The following is a 23,112-nucleotide window of genomic DNA, read 5'->3' as shown; positions in this document are numbered from 1 at the left end:
TCAGTAGAAGCATTTAAGTAAGTCCCATCTTAAAACTCATTTGTATACTCTAGCCTTTGAATATCCCCCTTTTTTTTTTAGACCAGTTGATCTGCCGTTTCTTTTCTTTTCTCCTCTGCTCCCCCCTATCCCTTGTGGAGGGGGAGACACACAGGTCCGGTGGCCATCGATGGGGTGCTGGCTGTCCGGGGTCGGGACCCGGGGTGGGAACATCTCAGCGCTGCTGACCCGGCTCCGCTCGGGATGGTTTCCTGCTGACCCCACTGTGGACTGGACTCTTACTGTTATGCTGGATCCACTATGGACTGTACTCTCACAATATTATGTTAGACCCACTCGACATCCATTGCATTCGGTCTCCCTAGAGGGGGGGGGGGGGGGGGGGGGGGGGGTACCCACATATGCGGTCCTCTCCAAGGTTTCTCATAGTCATTCACATCGACGTCCCACTGGGGTGAGTTTTTCCTTGCCCTTATGTGGGCTCTGTACCGAGGATGTTGTTGTGGCTTGTGCAGCCCTTTGAGACACTTGTGATTTAGGGCTATATAAATAAACATTGATTGATTGATTGATTGATAACTAGTCGACAGAAAAGAGCTGTATAAATCTAATCCATTATTATCATTATTAATAAAGGAAGGCTTTTTGATTGATTGATTGAAATTTTTATTAGTAGATTGCACAGTACAGTACATATTCCGTACAATTGACCACTTATTTGTAACACCCGAATAAGTTTTTCAACTTGTTTAAGTCGGGGTCCACGTAAATCAATTCATGGTATGGCAGCCTGTATGTATTACGTTCAGATTCTTTGATCGCCGGATGTCCAAAGGAATTATATTTCTGAACTTCAGAAATATAATTCCTTTGGACATCCGGCGACAAAGTATGACAGCCACGATTTAATAAGAGGTGTCAAAGCCAGTAAGAACAATACTACCATTCTGTTTAAATCAAAACATGTTTTTTAAAAGTACATTATAACGTTAAAAAAAGCCATGTTGTTACCCATTGGCTCAACTGGGTATTATTGGAATGAACTTCGTTCTTTAATGGCATAAAAAGCATTCAAAGGGAGAAAAATATGCATCTACAGCAACAATCAACATCAACTTACTGCTGTACACAATGGCAACATGCACAACACAAATGTATTATTAATACGTATTTTATGTCCCACTTTATTTTGGCTGTATTAAGCAATAATGTAAACAATTTGCATGTTTTGTCATCAGAAGCCATAAAGCTAGAAACAAGGGTTCTATTCAGACGACCATATATATACAACCTCGGCTGTAACCCTAATTAGTGCAATTATAATTGATCAGTACATCACATGTCATTCTCAACACATGCAGTCGCATCCCTTTAGAAATCCCTTTTTGCTAATTCACGGTGTATGAGGGGTACATTAGTACAATTCTCATAATAAAAACAACACTTTAAAACAGAATGCTAAAACAAAATGTCAACAGTGGGGGAAAAAAGAACCAAATGTTATTCCAGTAACATATTTTGAGCAAAATGTGCATTTTGGTGCCCTTGAGAGCACACTCTGCCTCACCCAGCCACCCCTGGGGCATGGCTGGCCTCACAGCGACTGGTAGCCATCGGTCCTCCTCTTGCGGCCCAACAGGTAGACCACCACTACCACCACAATAAGCACCAGCAGCGTGACCCCTACTCCAATGGCCACGCGATAATCTGGCTGGTCGGCTGCACACGGATCAGCTGAAAAAAAAAATACACAATTTGTTCAATGAATGTTTGCATTAAGTCATTGCAGAAAAGTCATGCTTCATCAGAAAAGTATACATGCAGCTTTTCCCAAGTCCAAGCTGAATAAAGCATAGCAAATGAAAACATATCTGCTCATGTGCATTAGTGTAACAAGGGAGGGTGTAGCCTAAGGTGATCAATACCTTTATATAAAAAGGTGTGTACAATTTTAAGAGCTTTATGTCCTCTGGCTCAATGGATCAAAAAGGACATTGGACTAACTGTAAAGTCAAACGTTGGAACAAGACTTTCAAAAAGAATGCAGCACCAAATCAAATTGATGAAAAAAAAAGTGTGATAGTTAAAATGCTGTTTTTCATGTCCATCCATCCATCCATTTTCTTCCGCTTATCCGAGGTCAGGTCCCGGGGGCAGCAGCCCAAGCAGAGAAGCCCAGACTTCCCTCTCCCCAGCCACTTTGTACAGCTCCTCCCGGGGGATCCCAAGGCGTTCCCAGGCCAGCCGGGAGACATAGTCTTGCCAATGTGTGCTGGGTCTTCCCCTAGGCCTCCTGCCGGTCGGACGGGCCCCAAACACCTCCCTAGGGAGGCGTTCGGGTGGCATCCTGAGCAGATGCCCGAACCACCTCATCTAGCTCCTCTCGATGTGGAGGAGCAGCGACTTTACTTTGAGCTCTCAGAGCTTCTCACCCTATTTCTAAGGGAGAGACCTGCCACCCGGCAGAGGAAACTCATTTCGGCCGCTTGTACCCGGGGTCTTGTCCTTTCGGTCGTAACCCTAAGCTCATGACCATAGGTAAGGATGGGAACGTAGATCGACCGGTAAAGTGAGAGCTTTGCCTTCCGGCTCAGCTCCTTCTTCACCACAACGGATCGATAAAGCGTCCGCATTACTGAAGACACCGCAGCGATCTGCCTGTCGATCTCACAATCTACTCTTCCCCCACTCGTGAGCAAGACTCTGAGGTACTTGAACTCCTCCACTTGGGGCAAGATCTCCTCCCCAACTTGGAGATGGCACTCCACCCTTTCCCGGGCGAGAACCATGGACTCGGACCTGGAGGTGCTGATTCTCATCCCAGTGGCTTCACACTCTGATGAGAACCGATCCAGTGAGAGCTGAAGATCCTGGCCAGTTGAAGCCATCAGGACCACATCATCTGCAAAAAGCAGAGACCTAATCTTTCAGCCACCAAACCGGATCCCTTCAACGCCCTGACTGTGCCTAGAAATTCTGTCCATAAAAGTTATGAACAGAATCGGTGACAAAGTGCAGCCTTGGCGGAGTCCAACCCTCACTGGAAACGGGTCCGACTTACTGCCGGCAATGCGGACCAAGCTCTGACACTGATCATACAGGGAGCGGACCGCCACAATCAGACAGTCCGATACCCCATACTCTCTGAGCACTCCCCACAGGACATCCCGGGGGACACGGTCGAATGCCTTCTCCAAGTCCACAAAGCACATGTAGACTGGTTGGGCAAACTTCCATGCACCCTCAAGGACCCTGCCGAGAGTATAGAGCTGGTCTACCATTCCACGACCAGGACGAAAACCACACTGTTCTTCCTTGATCCGAGGTTCGACTATCCGGCGTAGCCTCCTCTCCAGTACACCTGAATAGACCTTACCGGGAAAGGCTGAGGAATGTGATCCCACGATAGTTGGAACACACCCTCCGGTTCCCCTTCTTAAAGAGACGAACCACCACCCTGTTTTTCATGTACTCATCATAATTGTGTACAAAAATCCAAAGCCGACATTTACTTTCTAAGAAAGATTTAGCTTTGAGCAATATGTTGGCTTGTACTGTAGTTGCTCAATGATAACAATCATGCTGAAAAATTCTACTTGACTAATTATTAAAAAGGCATTAAAAAGATGCTAATGCAATGTAATCTCAGAGCATTCAATCGATTGCAACACGCCTCTTTAGTGTGTTTTAGAAGACGTTTTGCCTTTCATCCGAGTTGGCTTCATTAGTTCGTGCTCATAGACTTAGATTGGTCAGATGTAGTTGCGATCGATGAGTGCCCTGGATGACCTGGATGAATGACAACATTCATAGACACTAATCCAATCAATCTAATCAATATATGATAAACAATCTAAATGAAACATTCACATGTTAAATTTAAAAGATGACAAAGCGATTTAGTTTCATATCTAATAATATATTTTATGAATAAGGATTGGCAACACTAAATTGGCCCTAGTGTGTGAATGTGAGTGTGAATGTTGTCTGTCTATCTGTGTTGGCCCTGTGATGAGCTTGCGACTTGTCCAGGGTGTACCCCGCCTTCCGCCCGAATGCAGCTGAGATCGGCTCCAGCACCCCCCGCAACCCCAAAAAGGGACAAGCGGTAGAAAATGGATGGATGGATGGAATTAATTTGGTTATTTTGCCAAATAAACAAGTTTTGGGCCAAACAAAATCTGCCAGAGCCACAGTTTGCACATCCCTAACGTACACAGTAGGTCCACTTTGAATTAAAAAAAAAAGTTATTGGCCAGAGGAGACGTCATCGAGTAAAATACAGAGGAGACGTCATCGAGTAAAATACCTTCTACATATTCCGAGAAATTAATATGCTTACTGATGCCAAATCCATTGCTCTTGGTCAGATTGAAGGCCTGCATCCTGTCTTGCTTGACATCCAAATACAGTCCATTCCCCATGTAGAGTGACTCGCTCTTGCAGGAGTACGAGTGGCCGATTTTTGCGGCAAAGCTTCTCATCGACTTGTTGCTGGCGGCGTACTGTCCGTTGGCTGGAACATAGCATCGCATTGTAAACAAGATGCAATAGCGATAAGGGCAACACACAAAAGAAAATTGTTAGCCTGCATGACCTAAAAACATTAATCATCAAAAAGTACAAGTATACATATATATTCATATATACACTTATACACATGTATGTATGCATACATGCATGTATGCATACATACATATATATATACACATGTATACATATATACATATATATACTGTATATATATATATATATATATATACATATATATATATATATATGTTTGTGTATATATATATATATATATATACACACACACACATGTATATACATACATACATACATACATACATATACATGTATGTATATGCTCGGCTCTTAGGTTGAGGAAGTCTCGAGGGTGTCCTACCGATTAAGTGTGAGATACCTGCTCACAGGTTAGCTTAGCAGGCTGCTGCTAATAATAATAATAATAATAATAATTATAATTATAATTAAAAACACAAAAAGCACGACAAGACAAATGAGCTAAAAATAGTCATTTACAAAGCTTGCTAAACATCAACAAACAATGACATCAAAATCTCCCATGTATTAATTATGCAATGCAAAAATAGTTAACTTGCTTTTGTGAATGTATTACTGTCAGTTTGCAATATATTACAAATCCCGTTTCCATATGAGTTGGGAAATTGTGTTTGATGTAAATATAAACGGAATACAATGATTTGCAAATCCTTTTCAACCCATATTCAATTGAACGCACTACAAAGACAAAATATTTGATGTTCAAACTCATTACCTTTATTTTTTTTTGCAAATAATAATTAACTTAGAATTTCATGGCTGCAACACGTGCCAAAGTAGTTGGGAAAGGGCATGTTCACCACTGTGTTAGATGGCCTTTCCTTTTAACAACCCTCAGTAAACGTTTGGGAACTGAGGAGACACATTTTTTAAGCTTCTCATGTGGAATTCTTTCCCATTCTTGCTTGATGTACAGCTTAAATTGTTCAACAGTCTGGGGGTCTCCGTTGTGGTATTTTAGGCTTCATAATGCGCCACACATTTTCAATGGGAGACAGGTCTGGACTACAGGCAGGCCAGTCTAGTACCCGCACTCTTTTACTATGAAGCCACGTTGATGTAACACGTGGCTTGGCATTGTTTTGCTGAAATAAGCAGGGGCGTCCATGGTAACGTTGCTTGGATGGCAACATATGTTGCTCCAAAACCTGTATGTACCTTTCAGCATTAATGGCGCCTTCACAGATGTGTAAGTTACCCATGTCTTGGGCACTAATACACCCCTATACCATCACAGATGCTGGCTTTTCAACTTTGCGCCTATAACAATCTGGATGGTTCTTTTCCTCTTTGGTCCGAGGACACGACGTCCACAGTTTCCAAAAACAATTTGAAATGTGGACTCGTAAGATCACAGAACACTTTTCCACTTTGTATCAGTCAATCTTAGATGAGCTCAGGCCCAGCGAAGCCGACAGCGTTTCTGGGTGTTGATGATAAACGGTTTTCGCCTTGCATAGGAGAGTTTTAACTTGCACTTACAGATGTAGCGACCAACTGTAGTTACTGACAGTGGGTTTCTGAAGTGTTCCTGAGCCCATGTGGTGATATCCTTTACACACTGATGTCGCTTGTTGATGCAGTACAGCCTGAGGGATCGAAGGTCACGGGCTTAGCTGCTTACGTGCAGTGATTTCTCCAGATTCTCTGAACCCTTTGATGATATCACGGACCGTAGATGGTGAAATCCCTAAATTCCTTGCAATAGCTGGTTGAGAAAGGTTTTTCTTAAACTGTTCAACAATTTGCTCACGCATTTGTTGACAAAGTGGTGACCCTGGCCCCATCCTTGTTTATGAATGACTGAGCATTTCATGGAATCTTATACCCAATCGTGGCACCCACCTGTTCCCAATTTGCCTGTTAACCTGTGGGATGTTCCAAATAAGTGTTTGATGAGCATTCCTCAACTTTATCAGTATTTATTGCCACCTTTCCCAACTTCTTTGTCACGTGTTGCTGGCATCAAATTCTAAAGTTAATGATTATTTGCAAAAAAAAAAAGTTTATCAGTTTGAACATAAAATATGTTGTCTTTGTAGCATATTCAACTGAATATGGGTTGAAAATGATTTGCAAATCATTGTATTCCGTTTATATTTATATCTAACACAATTTCCCAACTCATATGGAAACGGGGTTTGTATATTACCTTCAGATTGAAGTTTAAAAATGTGGTAATTTAAACAATTTAAGTTATTCAACGTTTTTATGTTGTACTTAGTATATTTTTGCTGTTTTGTATGCATAAAATAGTAATATATGTATATAATTGCATATATTGTACCATTAAGCGGACTCCGTTTTACACACATGTGGATGGTTGCCTTTTGGGCTTGTTTACATAGAACTGGTTGCTTCTTTTTATTGTGACATCTGGCAACACTGCTTTGTGTTACCAGCATCAACGTTTACATTTTTCCCTCCTTACATAATGTCTTTTTGCTCTTTTCCCCCCAAGCTTTCTTTGTTTTTGTAATTGTATTTTCAGAATGTGCCATTATCCCATGAACCCCTGGAAAATAGGCATTTTGTTACTTTTTTACGGGAGTGTGTCCATTTTTTGTGGATTGTGACCATTCACAAGGGGTCCTTTGGGATGTCTTGGATTGTAACCCCAGCAAATAGCGGGGATCTAGTGAACATGTTTTATCTGAGCCTTACCTGTACTGAAAGGGTAGGAGAGGACAAAAGACAGAGCATCCACATAGACCTTGTTTTCAGCCAAGCTCTGTGGAATTAAAAGAAAATTGGAACATGATCTTAATTGCAAAGTCAACATGAGTCATTGTGTATGCACGGGTGAGACAGTGTGTGATCCATGTCACATGCTGTGACACACACACACACACACACACACACACACACACACAAAACCGGCTTGTCAAGTCCACTTCCCTTTTCTAACAATTCCTCGCCAGTCAGACAACATCACATGATGGCGCAAACAAGGTACAGTCACGGTGAGCTTTTTACCATCATCAATCTGGGAAACAAATCAGAAAAGGCAAACACACCTTGTTGAACATAAAGGTGATAAAACCCTCCTGGAAGACCAGTGTGAGGTTAGCCTTGTTCTCCTGACACTCCCCGATTGCTTTGGTCTTATTGGGCTGAACCACAAAGGTCCCATTGGCCTGGAAAAGGAACAAAAAATATTCACTTCCTAAAAAAAAAATGCTGACAGCTGCATGTTCTCTAAAGAGACGTGTGCAAAACGTCTACAGCCACGTCACTTGGCGATGTGATTAAGTGTATGTTTGGCTGCAAGAACCTACCTTTGGTGTCATCAGGCGGATCTGCAGTGCCATTTGAGCCATCAGGCAGACCACCTTGTCCTTCATCAGGCTGTAGTTCCCAACGCTCAAGTTGGCGGGCGGTGTGGGTTTGGGAGGAGAAGGAGGCGATGTCGGCGTTGTGGTTGTGTTGGTGGAAGGCACAGGCGTTGTAGCGTTTGTGGAGGGTGCAGCTTTGGTTGTAGCGTTGGTGGAGGGCACAGGCGTTGTAGCGTTGGTGGAGGGCACAGGCGTTGTAGCGTTGGTGGAGGGCACAGGCGTTGTAGCGTTGGTGGAGGGTGCAGGTGAAACACTTGGTATGCTGCTGGTTTGGTCAGTCACAAACTTTTTGGCAGGGGTCAAAGTTGCAGGAGCCTTGTCCACTTGAGCCAGCGTCAGTGCTTCTTACAAAACAAAGACAAAAGTTTTTTTTTCTTAGTACTTAATGCAGCAAGAGATCAAAAAAGTCACTCAACGAACTTTTTATCAGGGCTGTCAAAAATAAAGAGTTAAACCATGTGATTAATCACAAAAAATAGTGCATTAATCATGTATTTGCACGGGTTAATCACACAAATGATGTGACTGTACATGCTTTTTTACCCTCACCGTGGATGGTTACCTGACAAGCTACGCGGTTGTTACACGGTCAGTGATCAGGTCAATGCATACACCAGTACAAAGATGAGAGACTCTGACTGGTGTGCTCACTGGTAAATTTCACTCGAAAAAACCCACATATGGGCCTTGTGGTTAGAATGTCCGCCCTGAGATCGGTAGGTTGTGAGTTCAAACCCTGGCCGAGTCATACCAAAGACTATAAAAATGGGACCCATTACCTCCCTGCTTGGCACTCAGCATCAAGGGTTGGAATTGGGGCTTAAATCACCAAAAATGATTTCCCGAGCACGGCCACCGCTGCTGATCACTGCTCCCTTCACCTCCCAGGGGGTGGAACAAGGGGATGGGTCAAATGCAGAAGGTAATTTCACCACACCTCGTGTGTGTGTGACTATCAGTGGTACTTTAACTTTAGATAAAAACAGTTTTAAAAGAGACTTCCTAACAAATACATTACATGCATTTAAGTAGCAAGTACAAAGAACATTTACAGAATGTTCCTGGGCGACATTCGGACAATAAAATTGCAGCGGTGTCCTGATTTTCAAGTTAATTTAAATCACGTAAGCAAGTAATACCAATCAATCAAACAATCAATTCCTTAATTGTCATTGTCATAATAACACTTAAGTCATACATGAACAACGAGATTTTGTTTGAGCTTTGTCCAGCGGCATAGAAACTGCATTAATGTGCAGGTTGACAATAGTTTACATTTTAGCATTTTAGCATTGTCAGGAAGATCGCGATAAGAGGGACGTGGGGGTGGGAACAGTCAGATGTCTGATGGGTGTTACGTTGATGTTGCAGCAATGCAATGTCCAGAGCACAATTATTGAGGTGGTGAAGAGTGAGGTAATAAGATGGTCCGGGGCAGCAAAGGGGCAGGCTGTTCATTTAGCAGTCTCACAGCCTGGGGATACAGACTGTGAGACATTCTGGTGGTCCTGGCGCGAATCGATCTATATCTCCTTCCAGAGGGTAGCAGGTTGAAGAGTCCATGTGCTGGGTGGTATCCGTCCTTCAGGATGTTGTGTACTCGCTTTAGGCAGCGAGTTGTGTACATGGCACTCATCTCTGGGAGTATCGTCCTTGTAATTTTGTAATTAACAGTGTTGGGACTAACGCGTTACAAAGTAACGCGTTACTAAAACGCCGTTAGTTTCGGCGGTAACTAGTAATCTAACGCGTTATTTTTTATATTCAGTAACTCAGTTACCGTTACTACATGATGCGTTACTGCGTTATTTTACGTTACTTTTTATGTAGTATAAAGTGTGTTTTATCGGAGCGCTGCTGTGTCATCGTTCTGATTCTTCTTGTGTCACAAGCCGGAGAAGAGAGAGAGACACGCGCTCTGTGTGTGAGTGTGAGTGTGGGGAGGGAGGAGAGGGAGGAGAGGGAGGGAGGGGAGGGGGGCGTGTCTGATCATGGCGGAGCCAGAAGTCGAGTTTGCTAACATGGAGATATTTTCACTACTTTTCTTTTGTCGAGCACAAAGAAAATAACATTTGAGTTAAATGTAAATTGTGCTTTGGATCAAAGATCCCATCTACTGCCCAAAACAGCAATTCAAATCTGCTGAAACAAGCTACATAAGCAACATGCTTCGACGAAGCTAGTAAAGAGAGATAGAGACTCTGATGCCACTTCACCTCCACCACTTAAGGATTAAGGTACACACTCTGTCAATCAATGTTCCCTCTAATTTTTCATGTGTGTGAGCAAACGCAAAAACTCCCTGAGCATTGAGTGGAGCCCATGTGAGCAACTTTAGACGTGCACACTGTGGCTACACCAGCAGCACGCCTGTCCCAAACCTGACTAAATAACAAGTTCAATCTCCATCCATCCATCCATTTTCTACCGCTTGTCTCTTTCGGGGTCGCAGGAGCCTATCTCAGCTGCATTCGGGCGGAAGGCAGGGTACACCCTGGACAAGTCCCCCCCTCATCACAGGGCCAACACAGATAGACAGACAACATTCTCTTATTATTATAATCAAATGACAGCAGTCATTTCCATTTCTAATATAAGTGTTTAGGCCCACTTACAATGACAATAACAAAAAATATTGTTTTTCATGAACTGTGTACTTGTATTGTTTGTCTGGGTGGAGGTCCTGCTTTGGAAATAGTTTGTACCCCTTTCATTTAGTTCCCATTAAAACATTCACATGTTGCACAATGGAGGGGATCATGTGTACATTCCTGCAACTTCTTGTTTGTAAAAAATATATTTTTATTAGTATTTATTTAATATACTAACAGCATTTAATGATTAATATTTATAAATTAAGATTCCTAATAAATGACACTAGAATAAGCACACATTTGATTGGTAAATCATAGTGTAACGACCTGGAATTACACTTTATGTGTGGTGTTGGAGTTGTCCGACTTTTTGTGTGGCTGTAAACGCATCACTGGCTAAGTGCCATATGTGCAAGTGTTGGCAAGTGAGAAAGAGCGAGTGGCTGCTGTTGATATAACAAAGTTGCTTTTGGTCTGGTTTGTACTGCAGAAAATGACCACTTTTGCTAGATATCATTTTTTTTACTAATGTTTTGGTGATGTGTTTATGGCCGACAATAAAGAGTTTTGCTCAGTAAAGAAAATGCCTGGTTAGGCTTTGTGTATGTAGTGTGTGCCTTTCTTGGTTTACATCTATGCTGTTATTATGCTGTTTGTTACTTATGTACGTTATGTTGCAGCTATTTAAAATAGTTTTGTCAATTTGTTCTGGCCAGAAACAAATTGGCCTTTGTAACATATCTTTGTCTTTGTGTGTTGTATGTAGAGCACATTGCTTAGCAGAGTTCAGTGATGCAAATGCATGTCAAGTTGATCAACACATTGTATTATTCTCCAGTGCAATAACAGTACTGAAATGAAGGCTAAAAGGGCATTAATGGGAGCTTTAAAAAAAAAAAGAAGAAGAAAAAAAGAAGTAACTAAATAGTTACTTTTCACAGTAACGCATTACTTTTTGGTGTAAGTGACTGAGTTAGTAACTGAGTTACTTTTGAAATGAAGTAACTAGTAACTGTAACTAGTTACTGCTTTGCAGTAACTAACCCAACACTGGTAATTAATCAAGATTAATCCAAATGTAAAAGTGTGATTAATTGGATGTAAAAAAAAGTATCATTTGACAGCATTAATGTTGTCATTTAGTGCAAAAAAACAACAGTATGTTTTTATTTGTGTTGTGTTAGTTAAACAGCATATTTGTCAAATAAGAAAAGGTAGACATTGCAATGTAAGATCAGCGTGAGGTGGAGGGTGAGAGCAAAGTTACTTGTTGTGTTGACATGGACTGATAACGTCCTATTTATCCAAGTGCAAAAGTCCATGGGTTTATTTATGAGTCTAAATTCAGCTCTTTAGTAGTTACTACCAGCTCCCCGTAGGACTGAACTAACAGACATTAGGCACATTAGAGGCGAACTTTGTGGTTAAAGCTCTCCTCCTGTGTCATGAAACGTCAAGCAAACAAGAGGAAAGCTGCTCAAGCTAAAAGCAGATTACATTTGTTTGGCTGTTTTTTTTTAAACAGAGACACAAACCAGCTACCTAGGAACACCGTGGAAATGTGTGAACGAACCAGGAAGTCACACACTCACACACCGACATTTTGAGTCTTTCCCTACTGAATGAAACCATTTAATTGGACAACATTAAGCCTATAAACCGAGGAGACATTTAGACTAAAAAGCAACATATTCACACATTGTTTAAAAAAACACATGAACGCAGAAGTGTCTCTGGGGGAGACAGAATATTACCTGAAAAAGCACAGCACAGTAGAAGCAGGAGGGACGATTTCATGGTGGCAATTTTGCGGAGCGTACAATTGGCGTGAAATGACGCTCAAAATGAAACATCTGCACTTAGTCGAGTCACAACTCAGTCAAGGGAACAATACTACACACGGAAACACCAGAAGTACAAGTAAATATACTAAAAATATACGTTTTAAACTACTCTACATGACATCCCTCGAGTTTTGAATAAACCTATTGTTTACAGTTTTGCTTTTTAATTGAATACATTTCACATTTTGATGACACTATCGGCACTTTACTTTCTTTTATTTTGAAAAATACAAGCGGAACAAGTCGCATACGCAATACGCCCAACTGTATTAACGGGCGGCGACTGTTTGGGAAACGAAACTTAAAAAGTCCAGGCCTATGGGGGTTAATATACTTGAGTGTCATTACGGAACACAGAGTTTTCTGTGACTTGCTGTAGCGGCAGCCGGCATGGAGGTCAATGTTTGTCTTTATTGTCAAAGCTTTTTTGGACACTGAATTTATGTGAACTGAATGTGTACGGCAAAATACGCTGATAATTGAATTTAATAAAAAAAATATTGATGATAATGCGTGCGTTTTAAAATTTAGTTTGTTAAAATACAGTGTTTTGAAATTATATTTATTAAAATTGAGTGCAGACAATTTCGGTGTAGAACTTGTTTTCGTTGCGACGCAACTCAACCCCACTTCCGGTAAATGAACGCTGACGGGATCGATGGTGTCTCAGAAGCAGCCAATGAGGTGTGAAGTTTGCAGTCACGTGACTCAGTAAACTTTTAACATTGAAACTGCAGCATGCAATATGACGTGTAGTGCAGTTTTCAAATGAATGTAAGTCTTGAAGTATGAAAATAATTCCAAAAGTTGGAATCTACACTTTTAAATGACATACGGGTAGGTTACTACGATTATCATAGGGACGACATCACAGCTGTGGGCGTGGTTTGAAATAAGCGCGAGACGCGAGTGTGAGGGACACGGAAGCACATATCACAACAAAGTTGTTTTTTTACCTTTGCGTCTATGTTTCGCCGTATTTGTTACATATTTGCTTTGTTTTGCTCGATTGTAAAATGTGTGGATCAAGTAGGTTGTCTGGGGATCTGTTATTAACATTCAGTGTTCCACATTCGGTATTTTGATGTACAAAACCCAAAACCAGTGAAGTTGGCACGTTGTGTAATTCGTAAATAAAAACAGAATACAATGATTTGCAAATCCTTTTCAATTTATATTCAAATGAATAGACTGCAAAGACAAGATATTTAATGTTCGAACTGAGAAACTTCTTTTTTTTTTGCAAATAATCATTAACTTAGAATTGAATGGCAGCAACACATTGCAAAAAAGTTGGCACAGGGGCATTTTTACCACTGTGTTACATGGCCTTTCCTTTTAACAACACTCAGTAAACGTTTGGGAACTGAGGAGACAAATTGTTGAAGCTTTTCAGGTGGAATTATTTCCCATTCTTGCTTGATGTACAGCTTAAGTTGTTCAACACTCCGGGGTCTTTGTTGTGGTATTTTAGGCTTCATAATGCGCCACACATTTTCAATGGGAGACAGGTCTGGACTACAGACAGGCCAGTCTAGTACCCGCACTCTTTTACTATGAAGCCACGTTGATGTAACACATGGCTTGGCATTGTCTTGCTGAAATAAGCAGGGGCGTCCATGATAACGTTGCTTGGATGGCAACATCTGTTGCTCCAAAACCTGTATGTACCTTTCAGCATTAATGGTGCCTTCACAGATGTGTAAATTACCCATGCCTTGGGCACTAATACACCCCCATACCATCACAGATGCTGGCTTTTCAACTTTGCGCCTATAACAATCCGGATGGTTCTTTACCTCTTTATTCCGGAGGACATGATGTCAACAGTTTGCAAAAACAATTTGAAATGTGGACTCGTCAGACCACAGAACACTTTTCCACTTTGCATCAGTACATCTTAGATGAGCTCGGCCCAGCGAAGGCGGCAGCATTTCTGGGTGTTGTTGATAAATGGCTTTGGCTTTGCATAGTAGAGTTTTTACTTGCAATTACAGATGTAGCGACAAACTGTAGTTACTGACAGTGGTTTTCTGAAGTGTTCCTGAGCCCATGTGGGGATATCCTTTACACACTGATGTCACTTTTTGATGCAGTACCGCCTGAGAGATCGAAGGTCTGTAATATCATCGCTTACGTGCAGTGATTTCTCCAGATTCTCTGAACCTTTTGATGATATTACGGACCGCAAATGGTGAAATCCCTAAATTCCCTGCAATAGTTCGTTGAGAAATGTTGTTCTTAAACTGTTCAATAATTTGCTCACGCATTTGTTCACAAAGTGGTGACCCTCGCCCTGTCCTTGTTTGTGAATGACTGAGCATTTCATGGAAGCTGCTTTTATACCCAATCATGGCACCCACCTGTTCCCAATTAGCCTGTTCACCTGTGGGATGTTCCAAATAAGTGTTTGATGAGCATCCAGCTTTTTTGAAACGTTGCAGGCATCAAATTCCAAATGAGCTAATATTTGCAAAAAAATAAACATTTCGAACATTAAGTATCTTGTCTTTGCAGTGTATTCAATTGAATACAAGTTGAAAATAATTTGCAAATCATTGTATTCTGTTTTTATTTACGATTTACACAACGTGCCAACTTCACTGGTTTTGGGTTTTGTACATTCTGAGTGTTTTATTCAGTAAAAATCTGTAAAATTCCATTTTTTAAAAAAATTTTTTAGGATCTTCTGTATAACGTTTTTAGTATCAGTCAATATTGTGTGAGGATTTGTATTGTCGATGGTTCAGCTTTTATCCTTTTATAAGGCATCTTTTTTTTACAGCAACCTCCACACGTTTGAAGTGTTCTTAAAAAAAGAAAATCCAAGCACTTACAGCAAATTGCATGGTCTGTAATGTATGACAGCGACGCTGCATACACCTGTCTATTTGCAAGACCAGTGTCACGTGACTGTAAACGTGACACCTCCTTGGATGGTTATGATACACGGTCGAGTGCTTCGGTCTTAATTTACCGGAAGTGGGTCTTGACTTTTAAAGCAACGAACAGGACTCTATTTTAACTAACTTACTTTTTTGAACATACATATTTTGCTCACAATTTTGATGTTAAAAATCTATCCATTCATTTACTACTGCTTAACCAGAGTTCATTCCACAAAATTCAAACTCATAAAATTCAGTTTCATAAATTCAATGTCAAAAAGCCTTTTGTAATAAATACAGTTATATCAGTTTGAATAAAATCTTAAGGGAAAAAAGGCATTATGTTTATAGGTTAAAATTAACAGAAGTAGTAATACTACTAACAATAATTTCCAGACAGACAACAGTTGTACAGTAATATTTACCAAAAAGATCGATACGATTACCAGTAGTTTTGATACCAAGGTGTAGATTAGTATCAGATCAATAGTAGTGTGATGGAAAACATTTTTTCCGTTTTTCTATATTTATCTTCAAAAATGTTGGTATTTTTCGTGTTGTTTATATTGTTACCTTGATATTTACATATTTATTTTTACAAACCTAGTAAATAAATAGTTGGATAAGGCAGGTTTTAGGGGCAAGATTCCCATTGATTTATGTGAATGACAGTCAATTGCACTTGTGTTTTGCTCACAAAATTGTACTTAATAAATGATATTTACATATTTATTTTTACAAACCTAGTAAATAAATAGTTGGATAAGGCAGGTTTTAGGGGCAAGATTCCCATTGATTTATGTGAATGACAGTCAATTGCACTTGTGTTTTGCTCACAAAATTGTACTTAATAAATGGAAATACTTGTATGATTATATGTATATTGTTACGTTGTCTTATACTGCCGTATTATACTATACAGTCTTTCTACTAAAATATGTTTGCTTTGCCTAAAATGATTGACCTGAGTAAAGGTTATATCATTCAAGTCAACTGTATTGATTGTAAATAATGTAAATAATTCAATGTATATACTCTGATGATTAACTTGTGTGATGTATTATGCTGATAGTATATATTTGTACCATGAATTGATAAACGTGGACCCCGATTGAGATGAAAAACGTATTCGGGTGTTACCATTTAGTGGTCAATTGTACGGAATATGTACTGTACTGTGCAATCTACTAATACAAGTTTCAATCAATCAATCAATCAAAATGACAATATCCGTATTTACTGGGTATCCGGTCGATACTGATGTACTGGCGTATTGTGTCACAGAATATATTGATTTTGCTCTACATTAAATATTTTTTAAAACGTGTGTTACACTCACTTAGTCGTAGTTAATCTAATCGACGCTGTAATTTCCCGGGAAAACATTATAGTCCTCTCGGCCAATCGCGACCGAGTAACTTTCACTAGCCCCGCCTTCGATGACGACAGCGGCGAGGGAAACGGTCCAATACCATAAAAGGAAAATACTCAGGCATGCGCAGTAGCTGTAGTTTTGTTCGAAGTGAAGTGCTGCCTGGAACTGCCCTTACAAGCTGCAAAGTCGTCCACATTTGAGTTTAACGCAACATTTTGTACATTTCCTTGCTCTCTATGCATCGGGGAGACCATGTTAGGTCATCACTATCCCAATGCTGACAAGTCGCAACAACTGGTCAATTATGTGGAGGATTATCTGGAATGTGTGGAGTCCCTGCCTTTGGACGTACAAAGAAATGTTTCCCTCCTACGGGAAATTGATGCAAAGTATCAAGGTAATGTGTCTTAACGTATGTTTACTTTTTGAGCCACCATGAACGACCTCACCGGCAGAGTGCTGCAATGGTCGAGCAAAGTCGCCTGTCTTGTTTCCCCGTTTTGCACAAACCCTGCTCGCAGCTTTCCAAATGTGCACAATATAAACCGAACAAATACGAAACAAGTAGGCAACGCGTTCCTTAAACCCGGTAGTGGATCTCTCGTGCATCAAATCCCATTGGAAAAGGCGGACATTTTATATTTATTCCTGGTAAAAAGCATACATATGCATTATTACATTACCCAGCAGCTCGGACAAATGTCAAAAATCCTCTCGTACGTTCGACATCTACACAATGGTGTCGAAGTCAACACGATATGATGACAAAAATCAACTGTTATTTGACACAAGTCACCACCGGATCTTACAAAGAGTGAAAGACAAGTAAACACTTCTGTATTGGATCATGCATCGCTCTACTCGAAACTAAAGCGTTGCGTTCTGTTTTTGGGGAGAAAATCGTCCTCGTCGTTACTTTAGTTGGTAGCGGCGACGAAGCTAGCATGTTTAGCTACACGCCACAATACACATTGGAACATTTAAAGAGTTGCAATGAAGTGTTCGATGGACGTCTTGGTGTGATTTGTGTGTTCTGTTTTCGACACCGTGGTGCTCCGTCGACTCTTAAGCTTCTCTAGGCTCCGCCCCTGTCACGTGCTTTCACCGTGTCGTCACTTCCGGTCGAGGAGAAGCACTCCTTTTCTTTCCGAATCGATACGGAGTAAAATTCAGGCTGGTGTCGGCGTTGCCGATCTTTGTCCAAATATATCTAATGTGCCAACTAACATTTAAAAAGTTGTGCGTTTTATAGTCAATGGACATTGAATATTGTGGAGTGTTTTTTATTTATTTCATTTTTATACACGTTTATTTTATTCCTTCTTTTATTAGGACACAACAATTGTGTTTCAAACCATAAAAAAGGAAATACCGGTAAGTAAAATGATAGCATTACAACAAATTAACAAGAGCAATTTGGAATAAAATGTAATTCACAATTTAGTTATGTGAAAAAACTAAATATGTAAACACTTCACCATTCAACATTAACACATCGCTTCATTCAAAGTTTAGTTAATTTTTTACACTGTGTTCCTGTTAATGATACACATTTCAAATAACTAAAGTATTGATATTTTGATTTGAGAATCGATATTGGAGCATAAAGATCTGGTATCGGCAGTGTACATTTTTCGGTATCGAACTGCACATCAATAGTCAGCAGAATAAAGTTGCTAAAAGAGATTATTTCGGCTCACTTTCAGTAACCGTATGATATAATATGACCATTACGTGTGTTACTACTTACAGAAGTGTTGAAGGAGGTGGATGAAGTGTTCGAGAAGTACAAAGGAGAGCAGGATGCTGCCCAGCGGAAGCGCCTGCAGGTCCAGTTGCAGCGTGCGCTCATCGTCATCCAAGAGCTGGGTGACGAGAAGATCCACGTGGTGACCCAGATGAATGAGTTGGCGGAGAACCGCTCACGCCAAATGGACTCCCACTCCTTGTGCCTCCAGGATCCCTGTGACCTCGAGCACCTGGTACCGGAGCGGCGCCCCGACCTCCAAGAGACTTGTGCTCCTGAACGCACCTCGGCCCGCCGCCCGCGACGCCAACGCAACAGTGAAAGCCGGGACTCCAGCCACCCGTCAGCAAATGGGTCTCTCGTGGATGACCCCATGGATGAACTGTCCATCCCGCCTCCCAGAGAGAAGAAGTCCAAATCTGCCAAGAAGAAGAAGCGCAAAGCAAAGCAGGAGCGAGACGCTTCGCCGGTGGACTTTGCTATTGACCCCAATGAGCCCACCTACTGCCTGTGTGAGCAGGTGTCTTATGGGGAAATGATTGGCTGTGACAATGACCAGTGCCCCATTGAATGGTTCCACTTCTCCTGTGTGGCACTGACCTATAAGCCTAAGGGCAAATGGTACTGTCCCAAATGCAGGGGGGACAGTGAAAAAACCATGGACAAAAGCCTGGACAAAAACAGAAAGGACCGTCGGTCGAGGTAGTGACCCACTTTCTGGTTTCAGTCCCAGTGTCAAGACTATCACTTGTAGTCGATTAGTGTACATGAAGAAGAGCACAATCAAACAGAGGAAGCAACATATCACTGATGCTTCCATTTTCATGAAGCCATTTGTTTTAGTCGAGTTATCCTTTATTTTGACATTAAATAATCAAATTAAAACATCTCTTTTCAAGCTCATCATGTGTATTTTCATTAAAATAAATATATCAGGTTTATGTAGTCATAAATTAAGAAGGGACACTTATGAGGCATCCTAAAGAGAGAATGCAAACTGTTTATTGAAGTAAATAATCCCCGGCCTGATGTCCATATAGATTTTGGGAATATTTACTAAAAAATATGCTTCTTATTTGATTAAAGAGCTGCCTTCCTCCACAATCAAGTCAGTCACATTTAATTTGTCAACCTAGCAGATAAAGTGACTGTTTTATAGGATCCAGTAGACCTCTTTGTAGCACTGATCAGACAACAATCAGGAAACTTTGTTAGTTTGGACGGCAGGCTTTGAGGACTGCCTGGCAGGAGCTCATTATGCTCAGAGTGTCATACCTTGATGACAAAGTCTGCTGATGGCATGCCTTGATGACAGAGTGTGATGTCAACCCTTCATGACAAAGAGTTCTGATGTCATATTCTGATGCCCTTTGGACAGCTAAGATCGAAGTGGTAAAAGAAAGGGTTTGTAATCGCTAGCGGAAGGGAACAACTCACAGGGCTAATTTATGAACACGGCACCCCCAAAAATACATTTTTAAAAGGTGGGCGCCATCAGATATGAACGGAGGTCAACAGAGGTGCTCCGAGATGAGCAGGGAGGCTGCCACACACGGGCCAGCAGATGGCGTCCTTACCCTTGAGAAGATTCAGCAGAACATAAAAGATTTTTTTGTACAACGAGGGCTGTTAGGTGAAGCTGTGAGAAGTTCTCAGGAGAGCAAGGTAATAACACACCTTACAAACAAGCCTATTTACATAAATAGTTTTTATTGTACAGCCAATTAGCGTTGAAAGGTGTGGAAAGGATCTGCACGCTAAACAGATGTTTGTTTCTCCACCAGAATACAATTTTAAGCCTGAAAGACAAAGAGAGGGATGACAAGATCAACAGTATCATCAAAACCATTGTGGAGAAAAGCAGTGGTGACATTGCCAAGTTGCGGCAGCTCATCACTCACTGGGACACAGAAGAGCGGGCCATGTCGGACTGTCACATAGACGAAGCATCGTATGGCGTCGTCACCCAGCAGAAGATCAAGAAATACCTCAAGGATTTTTTCTCTGAGCGCATCATATACGCAGAACGGGAGGAAGAAGTCTTTTGTTCCGACGCCACTTCAACAATGGGAATATTTGCAAGGGCGACCGCCGTGATTACCAAGAAAGCACAAGACTCCGATACCTTGGACCCTGAGGAAGAGGATGACACTGGAATCTTTGAGGAGGAGCTGAGCGCCTACACAGATGAGCAATATATTAATCCGGATACCTTTGATGACCTGCAGACAGAAGAGACTTCCACGTTTTCCCAAACATTAGATGGTTCACTTTCTCCATCTGAAGAGGCAGACTTGGGTTCTCCATCCACATCACCCATTACCTTCCTCGACCAAGCTAAACATTTGCTCTTAAATGTGATTAACCCTGTTGTTGACACAATCGACACTGCAAGCAAAACAATAGTAGAAACAATGAAATCTACCTTAATGTTTCCTTTTGAAGAGAATAAAACCAGCGAAGAGGAAGAGCCTTGTAACTCTGAGATGGAATCTATTTGCAGCCCTTCCTCTACACGGACTCAAAGTTCACGTGCTTCAACCATCATGAGTGACAGCAAATATGAGAGAGACTCAGACATCTTAGATCAAGAGGCAGAAGAGGATGCTTGTCATTATCCTGACTTTTTGGAAGGGTCAGCTGAATATCAACTGAGGGATGCAGGAACTGATACTCAGGCAGCTGACATAAAATTACTACAGTCTTTAAGTTTTCCCAGTGGATTAGAAGACCCTACACATACCCCGTGTAATTACCTCACAATGTTTTCAACAGAATCCACCGAGAGCATCAGTAAAGCACGTAACTTGGCTTGCACGGACACCAGTAGACTCAATGAGCAGGTTGCCGGTGCAGTAGGTTTGCCAGATCTGCTGGAGTGTGGTTCCACCCAAGGCTCTGTTTCTACTGGCTACATGTCGCCAGAAAACATGGATGCAGGGTGGCCTTCATCAGAAGAGGGTGCATGTAATAAACTCAGTTCACCAGAAGTCTGGCAACCAATGAGTCCTCCATCAGTTGCGATAGCTGATAGTAAAATTATGTCTCCAAAAGGTTGGTTCACAGAGCAGCCTTTATTTGACACAACAGTAGATTATGTTAAATCACCAGAAGACTGGGTGGAAAAGAGGCCTTCTTCTGAGGCAACAGTAGACAGCGATTTTACCTCAGGGAATTGGGTAAGTAAGAGACCTTCATCAGAAGCGGAGAAATATGCTAAATTTGAGTCATCAGAAGACCGGGTTGCAAAGAGGCTTTCATCGGTTGCAGGAGCTGATAGTGATCTTGGCTCACCTCAGGACTGGGTCACAAAGAGGCCATCAGAAACATTGGCAAATGCTGATCGCAAGTCCCCAGAGGACTATGTGCCAAAGAGGTCTTCATCGGTTGCTGTAGTAGATGCGGTCTGTAAGTCTCCAGAAGAATGGATCGCAAGGAGGCCTTCAGAATCATTGGCAAATGCTGATTGTAAGTCCCCAGAGGACTATGTACCAAAGAGGTCTTCATCGGTTGCTGTAGTAGATGCGGTCTGTAAGTCTCCAGAAGACTGGATCGCAAGAAGGCCTTCATCAGAATCAGGAGCATATGCTGATCCCCAATCTCCAGCAGACCAGGTAACAAAGAGGCCTTCATCAGTTGCAGTGTTAGATGCTGAACTTAAATTGCATGAAGTCAGAACAGTCAAGAGGTCTTCATCAGAAGCAGGTGCATATGTTGAACTCAAGTCACCAGAAGACTGGCTCACTCAGAGCCCATCAGTTGCAGAAGTAGAGGCTGGACGCAAATTTTCTGAAGGCTGCCAGTCGAGGAGGTCTTCATCAAAAGCGGTTGTAGACGCCCCTAAGATGTCAGAAGGCAGGGGATTCAGCAGGTCTTCATCTAAAGAGCCCGAAGATATGTACATGAAAGTGTCAGAGGACAGCGTTGGCAAGAATATTGTATCTGACACTACAGACCTTGAAGAGACACCATCTCTAGAACTTCACACCAGGACATCCCTTTGGAAGAGGTGGCTCATAAGGCGGCCACGAAAGATACACCCACTTCTAGAGGACTGTCCTGGTACTATCCTGGACTGTATAGGAGCCAAACCAGCTATCAGGCCAATTTTCAAAAAAGTCAAATCGATGTGGAAGACCCACTATGGCAGGAGGAAAAGTAAGAGGGTGAAAGCAAAGAGCGACAGAAAAGGCGAGAGAACACCATATCCAATCATTTTAGAAAACAAGACAGAAGAAGACTTGTCTCATTCTTTTGACTCGTCCACAGTGTCAGTGACGTTACCACTGAGCGATAGCGGCACCAATGAAGACTTAAGCACTGACGAACAATCTTCACATTTTGTGGAGGATGCACATGACATGACAAGTTTCTTTGAAAACATGTTTAAAAAGGAGTTTTCCAAACAGTTAGAGAAGTCCCTTAAAAGGAGTCTCTTTGATGTAGTCAATGATTCCATTCCCGAAAAAGGATCGGCACATCGAGACAAATCAAACGCTCGGCGTAGCCGACCTTAAAGAAAACATTCCCTCAGTTCTAGGGGAGGATTTTAAATCTCCAATATTTGTGTACAGACCTGATATACTTTTGGCACTTTCTACAATAAAAATGTCTTTCCATACATCAGGTATGTTTTCTCACTTTTGCTCATTTACATTGTGCAGTGGATTGAATATTTTTTCCACCTAATGTCCAAAGGAAACTCTGGGGAAAATATGTACTCATTTAAAGCTAATATGAAA

General features: G+C 41.5%; 3 protein-coding genes across 4 annotated transcripts; 2 read left to right on the top strand and 1 right to left on the bottom strand.

Annotated features, from left to right (window-relative positions):
• Window positions 1-642: 642 nt before the first annotated feature.
• LOC133605927 (lysosome-associated membrane glycoprotein 1-like) lies at window positions 643-12,401 on the bottom strand. 2 transcript variants are annotated; one of them, XM_061959327.1, is made up of 6 exons: window positions 12,271-12,401; window positions 7,866-8,263; window positions 7,605-7,724; window positions 7,252-7,318; window positions 4,343-4,516; window positions 643-1,734 (listed from the first exon to the last, which is right to left on the bottom strand). In XM_061959327.1, the coding sequence occupies exons 1-6, from the start codon at window positions 12,311-12,313 to the stop codon at window positions 1,595-1,597; spliced, it is 942 nt and encodes a 313-aa protein (XP_061815311.1). In that variant the 5' UTR covers window positions 12,314-12,401; the 3' UTR covers window positions 643-1,594. The 2 variants fall into 2 exon arrangements, with proteins under 2 accessions (XP_061815311.1, XP_061815310.1); XM_061959326.1 differs by having other exon boundaries at window positions 7,866-8,266; window positions 12,271-12,398.
• A 4,358-nt stretch (window positions 12,402-16,759) lies between these two features.
• On the top strand, window positions 16,760-19,236 carry ing2 (inhibitor of growth family, member 2). The gene is made up of 2 exons (XM_061960046.2): window positions 16,760-17,020; window positions 18,376-19,236. The coding sequence occupies exons 1-2, from the start codon at window positions 16,876-16,878 to the stop codon at window positions 19,074-19,076; spliced, it is 846 nt and encodes a 281-aa protein (XP_061816030.1). The 5' UTR covers window positions 16,760-16,875; the 3' UTR covers window positions 19,077-19,236.
• Window positions 19,237-19,598: 362 nt separating this feature from the next.
• Window positions 19,599-22,984, top strand: LOC133606285 (uncharacterized). The gene is made up of 2 exons (XM_061960045.2): window positions 19,599-20,035; window positions 20,155-22,984. Exons 1-2 carry the CDS (start codon window positions 19,871-19,873, stop codon window positions 22,885-22,887), a joined length of 2,898 nt encoding a protein of 965 aa, XP_061816029.2. The 5' UTR covers window positions 19,599-19,870; the 3' UTR covers window positions 22,888-22,984.
• Window positions 22,985-23,112: the final 128 nt, after the last annotated feature.

The sequence above is a fragment of the Nerophis lumbriciformis genome, linkage group LG05 (genome assembly GCF_033978685.3).
Source record: "Nerophis lumbriciformis linkage group LG05, RoL_Nlum_v2.1, whole genome shotgun sequence".
NCBI lineage: Eukaryota > Metazoa > Chordata > Actinopteri > Syngnathiformes > Syngnathidae > Nerophis > Nerophis lumbriciformis.
This window is presented reverse-complemented; position numbering and strand designations above follow the sequence as displayed.